The 22,185-nt window shown below is 46.8% G+C and overlaps 1 protein-coding gene across 1 annotated transcript; it reads left to right on the top strand.

The window, feature by feature from the left end:
• The first annotated feature begins 16,031 nt into the window (after positions 1 to 16,031).
• On the top strand, positions 16,032 to 21,614 carry FABP1 (fatty acid binding protein 1). Its single transcript, XM_070380149.1, has 4 exons — positions 16,032 to 16,098; positions 18,314 to 18,486; positions 20,676 to 20,768; positions 21,564 to 21,614. The coding sequence occupies exons 1-4, from the start codon at positions 16,032 to 16,034 to the stop codon at positions 21,612 to 21,614; spliced, it is 384 nt and encodes a 127-aa protein (XP_070236250.1).
• Positions 21,615 to 22,185: the final 571 nt, after the last annotated feature.

Below are 22,185 nucleotides of genomic sequence, written 5' to 3'. Positions count from 1 at the left end.
ACTGAAGATGATTGACGGCAATAAACCGTACATGACAGTTGGAGTCTTATTATGCCCACTTGAGTGCCAGAGGGGTCTCTGGATGCCAGGATGTATGACCACTGATAGACTTGAATAGACAATATAGTGGGCAACTTGAAGGTCTAGTAGAAGGTTTTCCAAAAGGGAGGGAGAAATGGGAAAGGGAGCCCCCTGGAGAGATCCCCAAGATACTTGGGGGACCTCCAGCCACCACATCCCATCTCATCCACAGAACCTTCCCCAGGAGAGCTTCACTAATGAAATAACAGAAATCCAAACCTTGCTTTGCATTTAGAATGAAGGTGTGAAGGGAGGCACCCCTGGCACAGTGCAGACAGTTTGAGGATCACTCTCAGAAGGCCTGCCTTCTCGGCTGTTTCCTTGCTGTGTGGCCTCAGGCAAGATGCTTTCCCTCTCTGAGTCTCAGTTTTCTCTCTGGAGAAATGGGAGTGATAGTGTAAACCGTGTCTGCCCAACGGGTTGTTGGAATGAGTAGGTCTTTGTAAGCTGAGCTGTGCAGAATAACATTTGGCGTTTTATTCTAGCCTTCAGAAATTTGGAGTTTCTTTGAACTGGGCTCCCCAACTATAATGAAAAGAATCAAGAGTCTGTCTGATGAACCTACTTGGAAAAGGAGTCAAGTGAATGGTCTGAGACACTGACAAGTCCCACCTTGACCCATACGTATTTATGAGGAAAAAGAAAAGGTTTGAATCCACTTTTCACAGCTAATCCTGCCGTTTCTCTGGACACCAGGGTTTTCTTGGAAAGCTTTGCACTGACCTTGGAGAACAGTTCACATCAGAGCTATTTTCAGCAAAGACAGCCAAGGAAGGAGGACAGACTCCGATGCCCTAAGTTACGAGAAGTGGGTCTGTCAAATATTAATAATTAGTTGAAATTTAACCAAATTGTCAAAAGTTTGGTCAAAGGAGAGATTTGGGTCCGAGCTGGACTTGTGATATAAAATGCACCCCACAACCCCAACACACATACCTATCAGCAGATGGGGGACTGGTCTTACTCCTGCTTTCAGTGGACAATGTACATTTTGTGAGCTCTGTCTGCATCATGGAACGGTAGTCTTCCCTGACTATTTCCTTTTTTTTCTAAAGATTTTTTTAAATTAACGTATTTTAGTTTTGCTTGCGTTGGGTCTTCATTGCTCCTTGTGGGCTTTCTCTAGTTTCGACAAGCAGGGGCTACTCTCTAGTTACAGAGTGCGGGCTTAGTCTCTAGGGCACTTGGGCTTCAGTCTTACTTGCCCCAAGGCACATGGGAGATCTTCCCGGATAAGGGATCAAACCTGTGTCCCCTGCATTGGTGGGCGGATTCTTAACCACAGAGCCACCAGGGAAGCCCCCAACTTTTTCCAAAGGTTAGTGAGCTTTACAGTTTCTATGAAATGCTTATAAGGATATTACTAAACAGATGCCAAGCCTCTCTCATATTCACTCAAGGCACAGTTTATTCCTTTATCCTGTGTAATTAAGGATTCATCAGGCTGCAAATGCTAGAAAGAGCTGCCACTGGCAGGCAAAGTCTTTAGCATTTGTTTTGTTCTTATCTGTTCACTCAGCCATTCAACAGGCATGTCCTGAGTGGCTTCTACTCTCAGCAACTTTGTTAAGTTCCAAAGACGCACATAAACATATACTCCTGGTCCTCAAGAAACTTACTAATAATAAACAAAAGAAAACAGAAATAGAAGTGTCATTACAAACCCAGAAGTTTCATATCTGGTTTTATCATTGTACCTCTGATTTAACACTATGGTTATTATTTCCTGAAAGTTGAAATCCTCCCAATCATAGTTCAGTAGACTAAAAGTAAGAATTTTGCTTTTTGTGGAAACTTTACTGCTTAATCTAAAGTCCACAATACTCAAAAAAATATGTTTTCTCTTTCTCTGTTTATTCTTTTAACTGAGGATACTTGCTTTACAATATTGTGTTGGTTTCTGCTATTTTTCAACATGAATCACACATAGGTACACATATGTCCCCTCCCTCTTGATCCTCCCTCCTACCTCACACTCCATCCCACCCCTTTAGGTTGTTACTGAGCGCTGGTTTGAGCTCCCTGAGTCGTACAGCAAATTCCCACTGGCTATCTATTCCACATATGGCACAATACTCAAAATTTTAATAACCCAACCAGAGTTTGAAGCACGAGGGGAGAGGTGATTATTGAAGGAGTCCCAAGATTTTCCCTTTAGCTTCAGACTGAATGGAACCTTGGGTATTCCCACGCCTATTGGTGGGTCTACAGAATAGCTCAGGGTTACTTTGATGTGAAGAGCTGATTCATTAGAAAAGACCCTGATGCTGGGAAAGATTGAGGGCAGGAGGAGAAGGGGATGACAGAGGATGAGATGGTTGGATGGCATCGCCGACTCAATGGACATGGGTTTGGGTGGACTCCGGGAGTTGGTGATGGACAGGGAGGCTTGGTGTGCTGCGGTTCATGGGGTCTCAAAGAATCGGACACAACTGAGCGACTGAACCGAACAGAACTTTTTGGAACTTACAGCTCTTTGAGATCTTTCTTGGCAGCCCCAAAAACACTACAGACCATTTGGTGAGATTCCATCTATTGTGAAGCCATCCCAATTTTTGTACATTTGTGGGAAGCATACTGACGAAGGCATGACAGTGGTTCCTCCTAAGTGGAGTCAGTCCTAGGTCCAGTATCTATAAGGAGATCAGAACGGTTCTCACATTAATGAACCCATCTGCCCTGGTTTCTATACATGATTCCTATGCATTTGGTGAATATCAATCCCTGTGCTTCTTGATGCACTTGGGAAATCTGATGGAGTCTGACTTCTCATCTCGAACTGATGTCATTGATAGAGATGGTCCAGACTCTTCCCTTGGCAGGGACGGATCCATGGTTTTGAATCCTGGCTTCTGTATGTCTCACCTGGGAGAGCTTGAGTAAGTTTCTTTATTCCTCACAGTGCTCTTTCTAAAGTAGGTTTTAACATATTGAATAAATGGGATAATTCATATAAATGAGCCAGTAGCAGTGAATGTTCAGTATTAGCCTTGTGTAGTGAATAGCTGTAATAGTCAAGGGCATGCTAAAGGAACAGGGTGGCCCTGCAATTTTGAGTCTAGGACCATGGTCTAGATCTGGGAGTTGACTGGTCCCAGTTGTTCTCATCACCACAGGAAGCAGCCAGGAAGTCCTGATTTAGCAGAAGGAGAGACTGCGCTGAGTATTTCTCACATGGCAATGACTGCCTCATTTTAATCAGTTAATTAGTTATTTACCAAACAAATACATTGTGGGGAAAAAATCAAATAAAAGCAAGTAAACAGTACCTTTCCACGACTCTTTCCCTTCCCACGACTCTTTCCCTTCCCACTGTTCTCTTCACAGGTCACACCTATGAACTGTCTGGGATAAACACTTCCTTCCAGACTTTCTCCACATACACATGGGTGTATGTACACCTATGATCATGGTTATTGGGTTTTAAAATTTTAAATGAAATCATATTATGCACTTTTTTCTATAACTACCTTTTATTGGGGCTTCCCCAGTGGCTCAGTGGAATCTGCAATGCATGACACTCTGGTTCAATCCCTGCGTTAGGAAGATTCTCTCAGGCAGGAAGATCCCCTGCAGGAGGACATGGCAACCCACTCTGGTATTCTTGCCTGGAAAATCCCATGGACAGAGGAGCTTAGCAGGCTACAGTCCATGGGGTCGCAAAAGAGTTGGACACAACTTAGTGACTAAACAACCACCTTTTATTACCTTAGTAATACATCTTTGGAAATATTTTCAAAACAGGACGCATTCATTCTTGTTCATGGACTATGATCTATGTAAACAATCCTTCATTGGTGGATATTTTAGTTATCCTTTCCCCAGCTCTGTTTGGGGAAAATTGTATTAAATAACACTACAAAGAGAATATCAATGTGGAGGATGTTCATTCATGAACCAAGCAAGTTCAAGCTTTAGGGTTAAGGATATTCCAGGTCACAGACCCTTGAAATAAGTGGGGACTACATTTTAAAGTTTAATCAGAATTTGCTGAGCCCATGATACATATACAAAACCAGAGAATCCATCAGGAAGGGGAGCCTGGCACAGGGGTCAAGTGACAAGGCAGCCTGAAGGAATTCTGCTAAACAACTTTCATCTGCTTTGACTGTTTCTGTTGAGCTGTTGACATAGATGCTGGATTTTGCCCTTGGGATTTTAAGGGCATCATGGACATTGGACTATGTACAAACAACCTACTAGGAACTGAAGCTGAGTGGAGAGCAGAGAAGGGAGAGCTCCCAAATACACAAATAGCTTCATTACATTATTACAGCTACTGCTATTTTCATCAAACATTTACTGATCCTGACCCTGTGCCAGAGACTATGAAAGCCCAGTAGCAGAGACAAGGATGAATGCTTGTACCCTATTATCAAGCACCTTGCATCGGAGGGAGGAGGAGGCATAAAACCAGGAGAGGTTGTAAAATAGAGTTGTATAAACAGTGAGAGAGGGGCAGCAACTGGAGTCTAGAGTGAGAAGGAAATACTTCCAGCTAGGAGGAGCAGAAAGGGAAAAGGGGAGGAAGATTGTCTTCAGATGATTTTCTTTGGTAGAGGCAGTCCTAACGTGGTTGGAAAAGAATTGCCAGACACAGAGCATTTCAGAAGGGAGTGAGTTTATTAAGAACAAAGAGCAGTGATAATGTGAGCACTGCAAGTGCAATGGGCCAAACTTCTGACAGACCAGGGCGAGTCAATGGTTCTCATGGTTTAGTAGCCAATTGTTATGCCCTCAAGACAGAAAATTCCTGCTGGAAGGTTGGCATTAGGAGATTGGTCAGGGCTTCCTTGGTGGCTCAGATGGTAAAGAATCTGCCTGCAATGTGGGAGACCTAAGTTCAATCCCTGGGTTGGGAAAATCCCCTGAAGAAGGGAATGGCCACCTTCTCCAATATTCTTGCCTGGATAATCCCATGGACAGAGGAGCCTGGTGAGCTATAGTCAATGGGATTGCAAAGAGTCAGACGTGACTGAGCGACTAAGACTAAGACACTATAGGGTGATCACTGGAGTGGGTATTTTTACCTAATTTGGGGTCAGGAAGCCTGCTGGTGATGATCATGGGGGCTTTTGGAAATGTTTGCAAAGGGGTTAAGTCAACTTCACAGGTGACCTTGGTTCTGGGCTCCACTTCTGTGGCCTTGGTACAAGACCTCGCACCTGTGGCCTTGAAGCAGGACTCAGCATCTCCCTACATCTCCCACCTGAGCAGATGGATGGTGTTAACATCACCATGGTAACCCAGGCTGCAGCTTTCAGGAGCATCTTCAATTCTTCCCATACCTTCCCACCCACCTATAAAAGTGAAAAAGCAAAAGTGTTAGTCATTCAGTCATGTCCAACTCTTTCTGACCCCATGGACTGTAGCCCACCAGGCTCCTCTGTCCATGGGATTTTCCAGGCAAGAATACTGGAGTGGGTAGCGATTTCCTTCTGCATGGGATCTTCCTGACCCAGTAATGGAACCCGGGTCTCCTGCATTTCAAGCAGCTTCTTTACCATCTGAGATGGATCCCCAAATGCTCTCAGTTACAATCACACAATAGCTCTCCAATTCATACCCACTCACCTCTTCCCACATTTAGATCTTCATCCTCTCCTGCGAGAATTTTCACAGGAGTTTCCTAATCTACTTATCCACCTCAAATTCTCTCTCCATCCAACCCATCTTTCATACTATCTAAGGGTGCTCTATCAAAATCACAAATCTGATTATCATTCCTCTGCTTAAGAACTTTGGCTGACTTCCCATCACCTAGCACAGCAATATCGTAAATTTTTTCACTAGCATATCAATTTCCCATCTTTTTGTCCCATTTCCCTGTGTTCTTGTGCCAGTTCTTAATTTGTGTCTCTCAGCCCCTTCCCCTCGATTCACCACTCTGCTCTGTGTTTTGGGGACTGGAATCTACAAATTATATTTTCTGAACTCCTTTGCCAGCTGCTTTTCTGTTAGGATGTAGGGTATGCCAATCATCCAACCAGAAGGCAATTGGACATCAGAAAGAAGAGGCAATCTTCCTTATTTGAAGTTCTCATGGCTGTTATTGTGGCAGTAGGAGTACAGTGGCTCTAGATTCCAGCAGCCAGGTCAAGGTGGATCCAGAATTGAAGGTGCCAACAACCTCCAACACCGTAGAGGCAAGTTTAGATCTCTGGGTTCCAGCCCAGGGGCATCACCAGCTTCGAACCCCCTTCTTCCTTTTGCTCTTACAGCTCCTCCAACACCTTGGTAACCAATATCCTGTATTCAATTCCTGCATTTGAAATACCTAGGGTAATGTCTGTTTTCCATACTGGACTCCTGTACTATTAGTTATATACTATTTTTCTCTAAGTGACCCCTTTTTAAAAAGAAGCAGATTGACCTTATCTAAAGCCATAATATCCATGAGGTTGTACGTTGGTGTATGTCTGTCTAATATATGTTAGACTAAGTGCAGAACTATTAATATTTAAGTTGTTCATCTATCTCCCATCTTTTTGGGGAAAATTTATTTATTTAGTCAGTTACTTATGTTTTTGGCTGTTTGGGGTCTTCGTTGTTGCACGGGCTTTTCTCTAGCTGCGGTGAGTGGGGGCTACTCTTTAGTTACTGTGCTCAGTCTTCTCATTGTGGTCATTTCTCTGGGGTGGAGCACAGGCTCTAGGGTGCTCAGGCTTCAGTAGTTGCGGCTTCCAGGCTCTAGAGCACAGGTTCAGTAGTTCTGGTACATGGGTTTAGTTGCTCTCTGCAGCATGCAGGATCTTCCCCAAGCAGGAATCAAACCCATGACTCTTGCATTGGCAGGTGGATTATTTACCACTGAGCCACTGGGGAAGCCCTGTATATCATCTTAAATCATATCTTGTGCTGATATACACCCCATTCTGGGAAACTATAGTCTAGAGGCTACAGTGTAGCCTCCATGTCACCATCTGGTTGTAGCCTCCCTCCCCAGCTCCTGTCTCTGGTTCTCCTATAAACTCTTCCATCTTCTTCTCTGTCCTTCCCCCCAAACCATATGCCTTTCTTCAGCAACAGCATATTTTGTCACATCTTTGCATGCTTTGTTCTCCATTCATGAAACTATCTTGATTCCTTCCCTGAGCAGAAAATTCCTTCTCATTCTTAATTTAATCATCCCCTACATTCTGAAGTGAAAGTGAAGTCGCTCAGTCGTGTCCGACTCTTTGCAACCCCGTGGACTGTAGCCCGCCAGGCTCCTCTGTCCATGGGATTCTCCGAGCAAGAATACTGGAATGGGTTGCCATTTCCTTCTCCAGGGGATCTTCCCGACCCAGGGATCGAACCCGTGTCTCCCGCATTGCGGGCAGAGGCTTTACCCTCTGAGCCACCAGGGAATCCCAACATTCTGAAGTATCATTTAAACTTCACGCTAGTCAAAGGGCAGCTTTGACCTCTTTCACACTCCCCTTGCAGTGAATTCCTTTGTAGATTCAAAATATAACCTGTGCAGGAACTTCATAGAGTAGGTCAGCATGTCACTTGTTGGGTGAATAGTCAAGAAGTAGATGAGTTATCTGATGCCTGTGGCTTCTGTGGTATCTGAGGCTGGATAAAGGCTGCCCCGGAGGAGGGAGCAGAGTGGTGCACACGATCGCCACGGAGCACAAGATGAGTGCTTACAGAGTGGCCCAAGGGAAATATCCCAGTAAATCCAATACAGGAGGAGCAGCAGACCCTAACTTTGAAGAATTAACATTCAATAAAATACGCTTTGCAGGGCACCTCTTCTGAACAAAGGCTCAGCAGTAACCTCAGGACCTTTCATTTCTTCAAAATCTTGCTTCATGCACATGGACTGTCTGGTTATTTGGTCTAGAGCAATAGGGCATTTCTAAACCGACGGTAACCCAGCCATCAGTGACTCAAGAGGTCAATAGCACCTAGCCTGTTGTCTTATCAACATTTTCTAGACTCATGTTCCATGGAAAGTGCAATGCTAATCTCTGGTTTAGAAGAATTCTGGGGGGGATTAACCAAGATACTCCTTTTAAAATTACAGTATTGGAGGGGGATTTGAGAAGGGATACGTGTATGTGTAAGGCTGAGTCCCTTCACTGTGCATCTAGAAGTACCCCGACATTGTCAGTTGGCTATACCCTAATACAAAAGAAAAAGTTCAAAGAATCACAATATGGAAATAAGAAAAGTCAAAGACAAGCTTTAGGGGTCAAGCACATGGGGTTCATGCTGCTATTTGGCAGCTTCCTATTTGGGTAGCCGTTACTAACTGCTTCTCACCTTAGTTCTCTCATCTGAAAATGGGAATAATAATGCTTACCCTAGAGTATCGTTTTGAAGATACAGTAATAATTTTCATTTTTTTAAATTGGGATATGGTTGCTTTACAATGTTGTGTTAGTTTCTACTGTATTGCAAAGTGAATCAGCCATATTTAGAAACATATCTCCTCTTTTTTGGATTTCCTTCCCATTTAGGTCACCACAGAGCACTGTGCTGAGTTCCCTGTGCTATACAGTAGGTTCTCGTTAGTTATTTATTTTATACACAGTAGTGTATATATGTTAGTCCCAATCTCCCATTTTATCCCACCTCTCCTTGGTGTCCACACATTTCTTCTCTATGTCTGTGTCTCTGTTTCAGCTTTGCAAATAGGTCATCTGTACCATTTTTCTAGATTCCACATGCATGTGTTAATATACAATATTTGTTTTTCTCTTCCTGACTTACTCCACTCTGTATGACAGGTTCTAGGTCCATTCACAGAGAAAGCATGTCCTTAGTCAATTAGTGGAAGGTGCATTTTATTGCTGTTAATGTCATAGAATTCATGGAACTGAATAGAAATCACGAAAGAAGTTGTCAATCTAGAGGAGCTGAGCCCCCCAGGAGGGCTACATGCAGAGGGACTGTAGAGCTGAGCCTTGAGCAGTGTCAGCAGAGTGATCATCCTGACTCTAAATGGCTGATGATTCACGGCCCAAAGACACAGAGAATGCAGGGCTGAAGGGTGGGGGTGTTAAGTTGGTCAAGGGTTGCCTGGGGAGAGCTTTCTTTTTGAAGTGTCAGGCTGACTGACTTTGAAGCCAGCTGGAAGCTTCCAACACTCAGAGGGCAAGGGCCACAAGGACACAGGGACACAGGGCAAGCAAACACTATTAGCTTTTACAGCCTACACAGGAGCTTTACAAACCAGCCTTGCAGATAAGTTTCAAGTTCTTCCTTGTTACATCAGCCCTCAAGTTAGTGCTACTGCCTCCCATGTAATTCACAACACTTTCTGCTTTACTGCATCACAGTAAACTCACTGTGGGCCCAAAGTGAATCACAGGAAGGACTCACTTTTTATCATAGGGATAGTCCAAAAGGTTATTGTAGAAAAGGAAATTTTATTGAATACATTTTTCAGTATAGTCTGTGTAAGTGTGATTTCTCTTACAGGGCAAACTACCACCCACAATTTTTGTTTGGCATATTTGCCCTTGTGCCCCTCTAGTGACTTCTTCAAGCAGGCAAGACCTCTAAAAGGCCAAGGGTGTTGAGTGGTTCCCATTCTAGGTACTGGACAGTTGTTATAGGAGGGCATTCTTTTTTAACATTTATTTACGTTACATGTCATTTACTGGACTGCATCAGGTCTTAGCTGTGGCCTGTAGGATCTTCCATTGCAGCGCACAGACTCTCTAGCTGTGGCTCACAGGCTCAGTCGTTGCAGCTCGTGGGCCCTCTAGTTGTGTCGTGACAGCACTAGAGAATGTGGGTTTCATTAATTGCAGCACATGGGGTTTCTCTGCTTGTGGTGCATGGGCTTAGTTGTTCCTCAGCATATGGGATCTTAGTTTCCTAACCAAGGATGGGATCCGCGTCCCCTGAATTGCAAGGTGGGTTCTTAACCACTGGACCACCAGGGAAGTCATAGGATGAGATTCTTTAAGGAGTTTACAATGATTGAAGAGACAGAATAGAATATGATCAGCAAGGCTTACGAAGGTGTTTTAAACATTTTTGCAGAAGGATGTACATCCTGAAATCCCACCCAAAGGATCTGAAATAGCACGTGACAGAAAGAAGAGACTTGCAGGAGTGATGACATGGCCAACCAAGCTGATACGAAGTCTTCCCTCAGGATGAACCTGCCGCTTGAACCATAACAGTGTTTCCGATGTACGGCTGAGGTTACAAGAAAAGAAAGAAAAATCCCTTGATGCCAGGAGCTCTGTAGGAACTGAAAGTTGGAGCAGTAAGCAGTGAGCTGAGCCTGGAGCACCTAGAGACATTACCCACTGGCCCAGGGAGATGGGAAGGAAACTTGTCCTCAAGTTTTGTGTGTGTGTGTATGCTCAGTCACATCCAACTCTTTGCAACCCCATGGACTATAAGCAGCCCACCAGGCTCCTCTGTCTATGGGATTTCCCAGGGAAGAATACTGGAATGGGTTGTCATGTCCTCCTCCAGGGGATCTTCCAGACTCAGGGATCAAACTTTCATCGTCTCCTGCATTGGCAGCAGGGATTCTTTAACACTGAATCACCTGGGAAGCCCTGTCCTCAAGTCAGATCAACATAACAGTTGGGCTTGAGCTGAGATACCTCTGGGCACACAGCAGAAGCAGATGCAAAGTGCTGTGACCCCCGCCTCTGATAGGACCTTCACATTCCTGAAGGTGACACAGGTTGACAACGTGTTTTCAGGAGACAGTCAGGATCATTCAACAGATAAGTAAGTGGAGCCCCAGAGAAGCTCAGTGCTTTTGTTCAGGGTCACACATCTGTTAGCAGGAGCCCTAGACCCAAACTCAAGTCCTTCCCCTCCTGCAGCCCTGCCTCTAAAGAAGTATGGCTCATGTGGCATCTCCCAAAACACCCAGGAAATTGGGCAACCTGGAGCTGCAGGCGTCCTGGGGTCAGATCCAAGTGCAGAGGAGCCTGGCCTCAAATGAATGGCGGTCATATTCTGGCTACCAAGAGGCTGTCCCTGCTCCCATGCCTCCACACTGCTCACCTAGTAGGGAAAGTAAAGAGAAAGACTGTCTGGTGGGGCTCGGAGCGGGCTGCAGTCTCTGAGTGGACAAAAATCAGAAGCTGAGCCTGTGAAACAGGAGTCTTTTTTTTTTCTTCTTGGAAGCCACTTGAACTTTGTCATTGCAATTGGACTTATCTCCTCTTGTGTTTACTTAGCTTGTGGGCGAGAAATGTCATTACCCTTTTTGATTTTATGGAAAACCATTTACAAGTGTTAAATATTGCAGTGGCTACTAATCTCTGTGGCTTCAAGACACACACACACACACACACAGTCTAGCCAAGAGCAGGCTATCGAGGGCTGCCTGACAGTCTCCCTGTCTTGGGTCTGGGAGAGGGAAGAAGTCCTTGCTTCATATCTGTAGTCTTGGTCCACATGCCTCTGTCAGGCTGTCCCTTTGTGTGGAGGCTGTAGGGTCTCCAGCAGCTAGGCCAGCCCCTTGCCCAGTCTCTGAGCCGGTCACGCTCAGTGCTGCCTGGATGGGGAGGCAGGGAATGCAGGGCAGGTGGAAGGGTTGCAGGGAGTTGGTTCTTAGGCACTGCTCTCCCTCAGACACTAGAAAAGGTAGCCAATCCAGGCTTCCTGATAGGTCTCTGGGACTGATACTGTCCTGCCCTATGAAGAAACTTTTATGATGCTCTGTCCCCCTCTCCACCTTGGGGCCCACTGAGCAGCACTGTGGGTGTGGCATTTGACATTCATGGTCAAGGGGAGAGAGTCCAGATGTGGAATTTATGTCCGGTATCCCTTTACCCAAGAAGAGGTGTTAGGCAGGCATGACTGCATACTAGAGTGTGGTGTGTCCAGGCCACTGCCAGTGATCCTCGCAGATAGAGCAGGGAGGGTTTTGAGGTGGGAGGAGGTCTCAGGTATAAATGAATTTAGCCCAAGGCTCAACCACCGTACAGTCATTAGACAGACACATACCAGCTATCAGCCTGTGGGCATTAGCCTCCATGCGCTTTCCTGATGGCTCGGTGGTAAAGAATCTGCCTGCCAATGCAGGAGATTAGGGTTTGATTCCTGAGTTGGGAAGATCCCGGGGAGAAGGAAATGGCAACCCACTCCAGTACTCTTGCCTGGAGAACCCCATGAAGAGAGGAGTTTGGTGGGCTACAGTCCCCGGGGTTGCAGAGGGTCAAGTATGACTGAGCAACTAAACAACAATAGCCTATGTAACCCAGATGCCAGCAGAGATTGGATGGTCCTCTGGGGTTTGAACAAAATTAGCTTGAATTTCTCCTAAACCCAACCTAAGATCTCCCTCAGGGAGATCCCTGAGGGAATGCATCCCCTGGCCACTGGTCTTCCTGGTACCGTTTTCAGTACCAGGTACTGTTCTCAGTATTTCTTGCTTTCAGTACCAGGTACTGTTCTCAGTACTTCTTGGTTTCACTGTGCTGTCTCGGCTCCATCACATCAACCCAGAAGTGAAGCTCAGCCCCTCATCATTTTCCTCTTGCACATCTACTGATGCAAGAATTATACTTTACTGAAACATGGAGGTAGCTGGGGAGATAATTAAAGAAAGATGGATGGGGATTCACTTGGCAGCAAACAAGCAGCTTCAGATTCAACATCAGTCCTCCTAGAAACCTCCCTGTGCCTGGGGGTGCCTTAGTGACCTGTCACCCCATACCCTCTTGCTGGCCCCTCTCCTTTCGGCATGCTGCCCTGCTCCATCCTCTCTCCAACCATCCGGGAGAGAGAAAGAAGATGGAACCAGTGTCTCTCTCTCCATCTCCTGATCAGCACAGCCCTGCTTCATCATCTCAGCCTCACTGAACACCTCCCCAGCTCCCTCGCTCTCTCTCCCAAGCAGCTTATCTGATCATTTCCTCTCTCTTACACACACACACACACACACACACACGAGTTTCCTCTCTGAGACAAATTCTGATTCCAGTTCTTAAGATAATGGATTTTACTTCTTTGTGTGTGTTCAGTTGCTTCAGTCGTGTCCAGCTCTTTGAGACCCCATGGACTGTAGGGCATCAGGCTCCTCTGCCTATGGGATTCTCCAGGCAAGAATACTGGACTGGGTTGCCATGCCCTTCTCCATTTACTTCCTTACATATCCCATCCCCCCAAAAAATCATCGTCCCACCTGGTGGAGACCCTCAGTACAAGGAGACATATTTAAAGGGACCTAAGGTTTCCCTGGTGGCTCAGATGGTAAAGAATCTGCCTGTAGTGCAGGAGACCTGGGTTCTATCCCTGGGTCAGGTTGGAAAGATTCCCTGGAGGAGGACATGGCAACCCACTCCAGTATTTTTGCCTGAAGGATTCCATGAACAGAGGAGCCTGGTGGGCTACAGTCCATAGGGTAGCAAAGGGTTGGATACAACTAAGTGACTCACACAATTAAGGTTCAGAACAAGACAAGAGGAGGCTGTGCCGTCATCCTGTCTGGGCCATTTTCCCACTTCCATCCCAGTGCCATGGCATTCGTGGTAACTAAAAATGGCTGTGAGTTCTCAACATACACGTCTCATGCTTAATGTGCTCCAGGGACCATCCTGACTTGTGGCCTGGAAAGCACATTGTGTCCCAGGCACTGTTAGAGGGAGGGCAGAGCAGAGCCCGCCTCTGCACTTGGAGGAAAAGGTTTACTGGTGCCAGATCCTCGGGCACATCAGCCACTACCCTCTGCCCACACTGCTCGGCAGGTAGTGATCTCCCGTGGCAGGATGTATGCTAGTGCACCTGCCAGGAAAGCCAGAGCCAGGCTCTGGCATGAGCACGTGGACTTCTAAGGTACTCTGCTGGATCAACAAGTCTGAACTCTGGAAGTTTGGGAAAGTATTGTGAGAGGGCTGGAGAGAAGGGAACGCACCTCTACTGTGGGCTGACACACCCTGTTAGTCTTGCTCTGGGGCACCGGTGTCCCCTGTCATGAGTCCTCAGCTACTCACTGGTCCCCTACCTCAGGCACAGTCAGAACCTGAGGGCTTTCTAGGCTTGCAGAGCAGATGGCCCAGCAGCCCAGCAAGTTCTGGGGTGCAGATTTCTGGTGGGGAGGGCTGCCAGTTTGGCAGATGAGAAAGTGAGCACCTTGGTGACTGTGCTACATGTAGGACCAGATAAGATCCCCCAGCAGGGGAGAGAACTATCCAGCAAACAGAGAAAGCTCTGCCTGGAATCTCCTACCATCCGCTCAGACTCGAGCTGGAATGGCAGACCAGAACTGCAGAGAAAGGAGAGAGACCGACAGGGGTGGGAAGACTGTCACTGGCTCTTGGACCTGAGGTCCACAGTACCAGCCCTATTCACATCCGCCAATGCTAAACTTTCAGCCAGGCGCAAATCTGTTAGGCATACACACACACACACACCAATCTCCTGGCTGCCCAGCCCCAACGATTCAGTGGTTTGATAGGGTGGACCAACCTGACTATTCTATCTCTTGTTTTTGTTTAACGAGAAACAACGTGGCCTCATTGTCCACTAACCGTTTTTATTTGCTGACTCATCACTCACTGGACGTTGACTACGTGCCCGTGTGTTGGGAATACCAAAGAAAAGGTACAGTGGAAAAGAAGACTTAGAGAAAAAAATCCCAGTAGGAATGAGAATATAGATATTTGCAACGTGTTCTCTGAGCCCAGAGGATTCACAGAGAAGATGACCAAGGGGAGAAGAAAAGAGAGGCAGAGGGAGCCCCGTGAAAGCCACAGGGAGGCATGGATACCCTGATAGGTTTTGTTGATCCAGGAGGTCCTACCCTCTTCTTTCTCCTAACTTGTCTCTGGCTGATTAAATGTATCTCAATTTCCACATGTCTGATTTAAAGGTATCCTTTCACACTTCCAAAAGGATACTGTGCACCTGTGGGCATCAAGGAGGGATTCCCAAAGCAGCTCTAGGGGCTGATGACAGGTTTGTAAAAACTAAGTTTGTGTGACGATAAAGATGGGAAGACTGTGGACATAGTGGGGGAAGGAGAGTGGGGACGAACTGAGAGAGTAGCATTGACATATATATATACACTACCATGTGCAAAATAGCTAGCTAATGGGAAGCTGCTGTACAGCACAGGGAGCTCAGCTCAGTGCTGTCTGATGACCTAGAGGGCTGGGCTTAAGAAAGAGGGGATATATGTGTACTTACAGCTGATTCACGATGTTGTCCAGCAACATAGTGTACAGTATGTAAACTAACATAATATTATAAAGCAATTACCCTCTAATAAATTAATTTTAAAAATTATTTTTTTAAAGATGGGAGGAGATCGTAAGGTTATATAACTAAAGTGAGATTTTGAGGCTGAAGGGATTCCTTGGTATTTTTCTTGGAGCATCTAGATTTAGACTCCAACACACACACACACAAACACACACACACACACACCTACATGTATATGGGTATACATACATGTGAACATGTACACACATGCAGGTTTGTGTGTATAGGTATGTATGGGCTTCTCTGGTGGCTCAGTGGTAAAGAATCTGCCTGCCAATGCAGGAGACAGGGATTTGATCCCTGGGTTAGGAAGATTGCCTGGAGAAGGAAATGGCAAGCCATTTCAGTATTCTTACCTGGGAAATTCCATGGACAGAGGAAGCTGGTGGGCTACAGTCCATGGGGTCACAAAGAGTCGGAAACAACTGAGCGACTAAACAACAACAATAGGAAGGTATACACACACACACACACACACACACACACACTTCACAGGAAAGGGGCGTCTTAAAGGCTGCAGGGCTGGAGGGCTTTGCACCTGATTGACACTCACCAATGTTTGCTGAATTGGAGCAATCCACTGCCAGGCCCATCCTGTTTTTTTATCGTTGACCATTGCTCTCAAGAGTTAATGTTTGACCCTGGCCATAAAGGAGATGACAGCTGATGACTTGTGACCGACTTTTGGAGAGGAAAGAGCCCCCTATAAATTAGCCCACACCAGCCCACACTGGCAGCCCTGCCAGAAGAGCTGTTGGATCACCGCCACCATGAACTTCTCCGGCAAGTACCAAGTCCAGACCCAGGAGAACTATGAGGCCTTCATGAAGGCAGTCGGTGAGTGCTGGGCCAAGGCTGGGGATCGTGGCCATGAAGGCTTGGCCCTGCAGATGGTGGCCAGTCAGGGTCCTGAAGTCAGACAGGAGGAGCAGTTCAAGCTTCATACAGATTTGGAATCATGTTCTGCAGGTTCCTTGTGCAGTTTTGGGCTATTCCTCCCTGGACAAGACTATGCCTTAGGGAAGTGGAAATGGCACTGAACTAAGATCTGATCTAGAGTGAAGTCACCTCCATGGCCACCTCACTGGGTGACCGTGTTCATTCACTCATTCATTCCTTTCCCCACTCTTCTAACAAACTTTGATTCAAGGCCAACCACACGCTGAGCAGAGTGCTGTGCTGAGCAGATACCACAAAGACAGATAACAATGAGCCACATTTCAAGGTCAGAATTTAGAGAAAGAAAAAAGAGAAGAAATGAATGCAACACAGCCTCTCTTAATGTGCCTTGAGTGTTGACTCAGTATCAGGCCTCGTGCTAAAGCCCCGGACAGCCAACTTCCTGCTGTTAGCTTCCTCTCACTCAGTCGTGTCCAACTCTTTTCAACCCCATGGACTGTGGCCCACCAGGTTCCTCTGTCCATGGAATTCTCCAGGCAAGAATACTGGAGTGGGTTGCCACTCCCTTCTGCAGGGGATCTTCTGGACCCAGGGACTGAACCTAGGTCTCCCACACTGCAGGCAGATTCTTTACCGTATGAGCCACCAGGTTGAGTCCTCACCAAAAACTCTGAGCTCGGCACTATTATTTTTCCCATTTTACAGGCAAGGCAATGAAGGCCTTGAAAGAGCAACTAATGCCAACCGGGGTCACACAGATCATAATCCCAACCTGAGTTGAGATATAAAGCCAGCACTAGTTCCCAGGGACCCCACTTTAAATCCCTGTCACCCACCCACCCCACTGAGTCACTTACAGGAGGATGTGGAGGCCGTGGGAGGGTATCAGGGGAAGGCTTGGTAGGAGTGAAGGTGAGCCTTGGGCCTTGGGAGATGAGAAGGTGTCCCCTGGGGGCTGGAGGAGGAGATTGTGTTCCAGGGGGAGGAAGTAAATGGGGTGGGGAAACAAAGAAGAGTGCTGAGAAGGAGAGGGTGGGGAAGAGAGCAAAGGCAGAGACAGGAAGCCTTTTGGGGTGGCTGAGAGCTGGGATCTTCTCCTGTAGGACACAACACAACACCTCTTGTCCCTGCATCCCTCACCTGGCATCAGGAGCCTCCCCATCACTGTCAGTGCACCCGGTTTTCCTGAGCCTCAGTTCATATGACAGCACAGACACTCTGACATTCATCACATTCTGTCCCCGGAGAAGGGACTCCTGGTCCATTTTCCTTAAAAGCCTTGATGGCAGAGGTGGAAGCAGGGATGGGGGCATAGGCTTGTCAGGCATGATCCTGCTGTGTGCCTCTTGCCCCTGAATAATTTTTTAATTAATTAATTTTTTATTGGAGGATAATTGCTTTACAATGTAGTGTTGGTTTCTGTCATACATCAGCATGAATCAGCCATAAGTGTATGTATACCCCTTTCCTCTTGAATCTCCCTCCCATCCTGGCATAATTTTTAAGAGCTTCCCTTTCACTCTCAGGAGGGACCTGGCTTGGGAGACAAGCTGATGGTCACCCTGAGTGTGGAGGAAAAAAATACTTACTCTCAAAGAGCAAAGTCTCTGAGCTTTAAACAGGGAGGACGGAGGAGGGAGAGTGAGTAAGAAGCAGGTGCTCAGACGAGGAAAGCTTCCCCAGGGCTGAGAAGTGATTTTTTCTTTTTTTAACAAACCAAACTGGCAAGATAGTGGGCACCTGAGGTCAGGCCAAGTCAGGCCACTGACCTTCCCTTTCAGAGGTTGAAGCTCAGTTTGTTCACAGGGCTCCAGGAAGTGCCAAGGCCTCAGGGATCTTTCCTCCCGCTTCTCACCACAGGGTTTCTCTTGTGACCGCCAGCTTGCAGGTCCCACCTCTGCTGTTTAGTGGCTCAGTCACGTCCAACTCTTTCCACCCCCATGGACTGTAGGCCACCAGGCTCCTCTGTCCATGGGACTCTCCAGGCAAGAATACTGGGGTGGGTAACCATTTCCTTCTACAGGCGATCTTCCCAACCCAGGGATCTAACCTGGGTCTCCTGCATTGCAGGCAGATTCTTTACCGACTGAGCCACCAGGGATGCCCCACTCCCACTTCTGCCCGCCCCTAAGCCTTTAATGCTTCTCTCCAGGGATGCCCGATGACGTCATCCAGAAGGGGAAGGATATCAAGGGGGTGTCGGAAATCGTGCAGAATGGGAAGCACTTCAAGTTCATCATCACCGCTGGCTCCAAAGTGATCCAGAATGAGTTCACCTTGGGGGAGGAGTGTGAGATGGAGTTCATGACTGGGGAGAAGATCAAGGTAGGAGGCACCCCCTCCAGCCACCCTCTGCTTCCAGAACTTTTCCTGGAGCCTGGACCCAGACTTCCTTCCTCAAGGCTCCCAGCTTACAATTCCTACTGCTGAGACCCTATCTCTGAACCCACAGCTGGGGTGGAAAGGCAGTGAGATAGCAGAAACCAAGATAATATTGTCTCCACATGGTTCAGTGGATAAAGAATCCACCTGCAATGCAGGGGACATAGGAGACGCAGGTTCGATCCGTGGGTCAGGAAGATCCCCTAGAGTAAGAAATGGCAACCCTCTCCAGTATTCATGTCTGGGAAATCCCATGGACAGAGGAGCTGGCTGGGCTACAGTCCATGGTATTGTAGAGTCAGACACAACTGAGCGACTAAACACACAAGCAAAAAACACAATATTATAAAGCAATTATCCTCCAATTAAAAATAAATGAATAAACCAGCTCTTAAGAAGCTGTTAGGAAAGGTGTCAGTTTCCTGGGACCTCCTGGGGAACTCTGGCCTGAGAATCTGTTATTGTTGTTCAGTTGCTCAGCCACGTCCGACTCTTTGTGACCCCATGGACTTCAGCACACCTGGCTTCCCAGTCCTTCACTATCTCCCCGAGTTTGTCCTTTGAAGTCAGTGATGCCATCCAACCATCTCATCTTCTGTCACCCCCTTCTCCTCTTGCCTTCAATCTTTCCCAGCATCAGGGTCTTTTCCAAAGAATTGGCTCTTCGCATCAGGTGGCCAAAGTATTAGAGCTTCAGCTTTGGCATCAGTCCTTCCAGTGAATATTCAGGACTGATTTCCTTTAGGATTGACTGGTTTGATCTGCTTGCACTCCAAGGGACTCTCAAGAGTCTTCTCCAGCACCACAGTTCAAAAGCATCAATTCTTTGTCACTCAGCCTTCTTTATGGTCCAACTGTAATATCCATACATGACTACTGGAAAAACCATAGCTTTGACTAGAGGAGAATCTGAGCTGTCCCATATGGAGGGTATGGGGGAACCAGACCTGGAGCAGGAGTCTAAGATTCAGATCTTCCAGGCCCAGAAACAGACAAGTGAGAGTCAGTGCAAAACCTTAACAGAGCCCTAAGTTCATCCCTGAGCCTAAGGAAATAGCTTTGCCGAGCCTAGAGCTGGTGGTCATGGGGAGAGACTTCCTGAAGGAGGTGCTGGCTATACCAGAGAACCAAGGCTCCAGGCAGGCCTTCAGATCAAGCCTAGCAGGTTGGTCAGTGACTCCTGGTCTTCGCTACCTCATCTGTGAAATGGACACAGTCACTTCCCAGAGCAAAGATAGTGGGTAAGCCAGCATCACCTCTATTGGGCTGTGGATAAGGTATGCAATTCAAGCTGGAGGTAGGATGTGAGTGGTGGGCAGGCGGTGGCAGGGAGATCCAGGCAAGGGGGTGCCCCTCACAAAGGGTCTCTATTCCTCCCTCCCAAACCCCGCATGCCAATACTGGCCTCACTGATACCACTGAGCAGAGGTCCTCACTCCTCTCCCCCAGCATCCCCGACCCCAGAAAACTTTGTGCATCTGTCTCAGCACAACCATTGGTCTTTTTTTTTTTTTTTTAACCTTTTCTAGTGGCTCTTGACTTCTGCTTCCCCAGATGAAACATTACAGATCAGGAAACCTATGATAAATTTTAGAAGGGAAACTCTCTTATCCGCCAATAGTAAGGGGCAAACAGTCATGGCCCTTTCCAGCTGTCGATTTTGGAGGCAAATTTTAACCTTGGCCAGTATCTTCTGCTCCCTGCTGGGTTTCTGTTACCTCTCCCTGGATGTGTGAAAAGGAGACCACAAGAGGAAAGATGAAGGTGCTAGAAGGAATAACATAATGTAACACAAAACCAAGACAGGTGTTCTCCCAAACGGCCAGTGTTTTGAATCTACTTCCTCCCTCCATTAACTTGGAGAATTGTTACTTGATTTTATTTTAGTGTTTGTTTGAGACTACTTAGCCATCCTATGCTGACTCCTGGATCACAGCCCATAAATGAAAAGTCTGACAAAAGAAGCCCTGCCGTTTTCTTCAGTTCTTACATAACCTCACTTCTGTTCAGAGCCAGGGAAGGGGGTTTGGTTGCTGTAAGCAGAGTCCCATGCCGGGGAGCCAACCTCATTAGTGAGAGAGTTACTCCCTCTGGGACCCGTCCTCACAGGCTATTTCTTCTGTCCCCTACAGGCAGTGGTTCAGCAGGAAGGTGATAATAAACTGGTGACAACTTTCAAGGGCATCAAGTCTGTGACTGAATTCAATGGTGACACTGTTACCAGTGTAAGTCTGCACTCTCAGCTTGGGGGTCCTAGTACCTGGGGCTGGGTGGGGAGGTGGGTAGTCGGGGGTCAGGGGAGACATGAAGAGCAGTGACTATTTCCTGTGGTCAGTCTCTCCTACTGCTTCCTGAGCATCCTTTGTGCCCCAGGCAGTTTCCACACATTTTCTCAAATCTTCCCACCAATGCTGAATTTCCTAAATGTGGAAACTAAGGCAGCATACAGCCAGGAAATGGCAGAGCTGGGGTTCCTCTGAACTGGATCTTACTCACAAGACTGATATCCATGGTGATACACTGCACAACCCTAGGAGGAGCCACTCTCATTACAGATGAGGGGCTTTGTACATTTCTTACCATCTTGCAATGAATGCCAATAAGGCACCTGTGGAGAAGGAAATGGCAAGCCACTCCAGTATTCTTGCCTGGAGAATCCTGTGGACAGAGGAGCCTGGCAGGCTACAGTCCATGGGGTCGCAAAGAGTCAGACACAAGTTAGAGAATGAGCAGGAGCAAGAAGTGTTCAATGAAATGTTGAGAAATTGGATTGGATTGAACTGGTCTTGCTCTAAGTCACTGATGTAGAAAGGAATTCTGTAAAAGGCAGGACAGCTCTGCATGTGAGGAAGTGACAAAGACTTGGCATGGGATTTTAGAAAAGATTGCCGATCCTTCCTCCGGTCCTATAGACAACAGAGGCGTCTCTGAGTTGCTGCGTATATTAGCATACTGGGGGTTTAACTATCCTTTATAATTCTACATCAGATGAACATTTCATGATTTTTTCTGGCTTTCAGACCATGACGAAGGGCGACGTTGTCTTCAAGAGAGTCAGCAAGAGAATTTAGACAAAGTCTGCATTTCATATTCTTTTAGTATGTACAACTAATGTAATAAAGTGAACTTTGTTTTAAGAAAAAAATGTCTTCTTTTTGCTTAAAGGAGGAAGGGGAAGGGGAGTTAAAGGAGAGAGACTGAGAGAGAAATGGACCTGGTGTTGCCTCTCTCTCTCTCTCTCTTTTTTAATATTTATTTTTGTTTATTTGGCTTCACCAGCTTAGTTGTGGCATAGAACATTTGGGATCCAGTTCCCTGACCACGAATGGAACCCAGGCCCCCTGCATTGGGAGTCTCAGCCACTGGACCACCAGGGAAGTCCCCAAAATGTCCTTTCTTCTTAATGGCTTTTCCTTGATGGGGTTCTTGAACACTGATCACCTCTAGTTTTGTAAATCTTGATCATCTACATGTTACATCCTGCGGGGTTAGGTCTGATTCTACCCTGAAAGCAGACCCCAGGCTGTCCACTCAGGCAACCCTATAAGGAACACATGATGTGGCTGGATCTGTAGACCAGCCCTGGAATGACATGTCCCGCTGGACAGCCACACAGCAAGGAGCTGGAGCATGAGGCTGTGT

This window comes from Bos mutus, chromosome 11 (assembly GCF_027580195.1).
Source record: "Bos mutus isolate GX-2022 chromosome 11, NWIPB_WYAK_1.1, whole genome shotgun sequence".
NCBI lineage: Eukaryota > Metazoa > Chordata > Mammalia > Artiodactyla > Bovidae > Bos > Bos mutus.
Note: the sequence above shows the minus strand (reverse complement) of the source record. Positions and strands in the feature narration are given on the sequence as shown.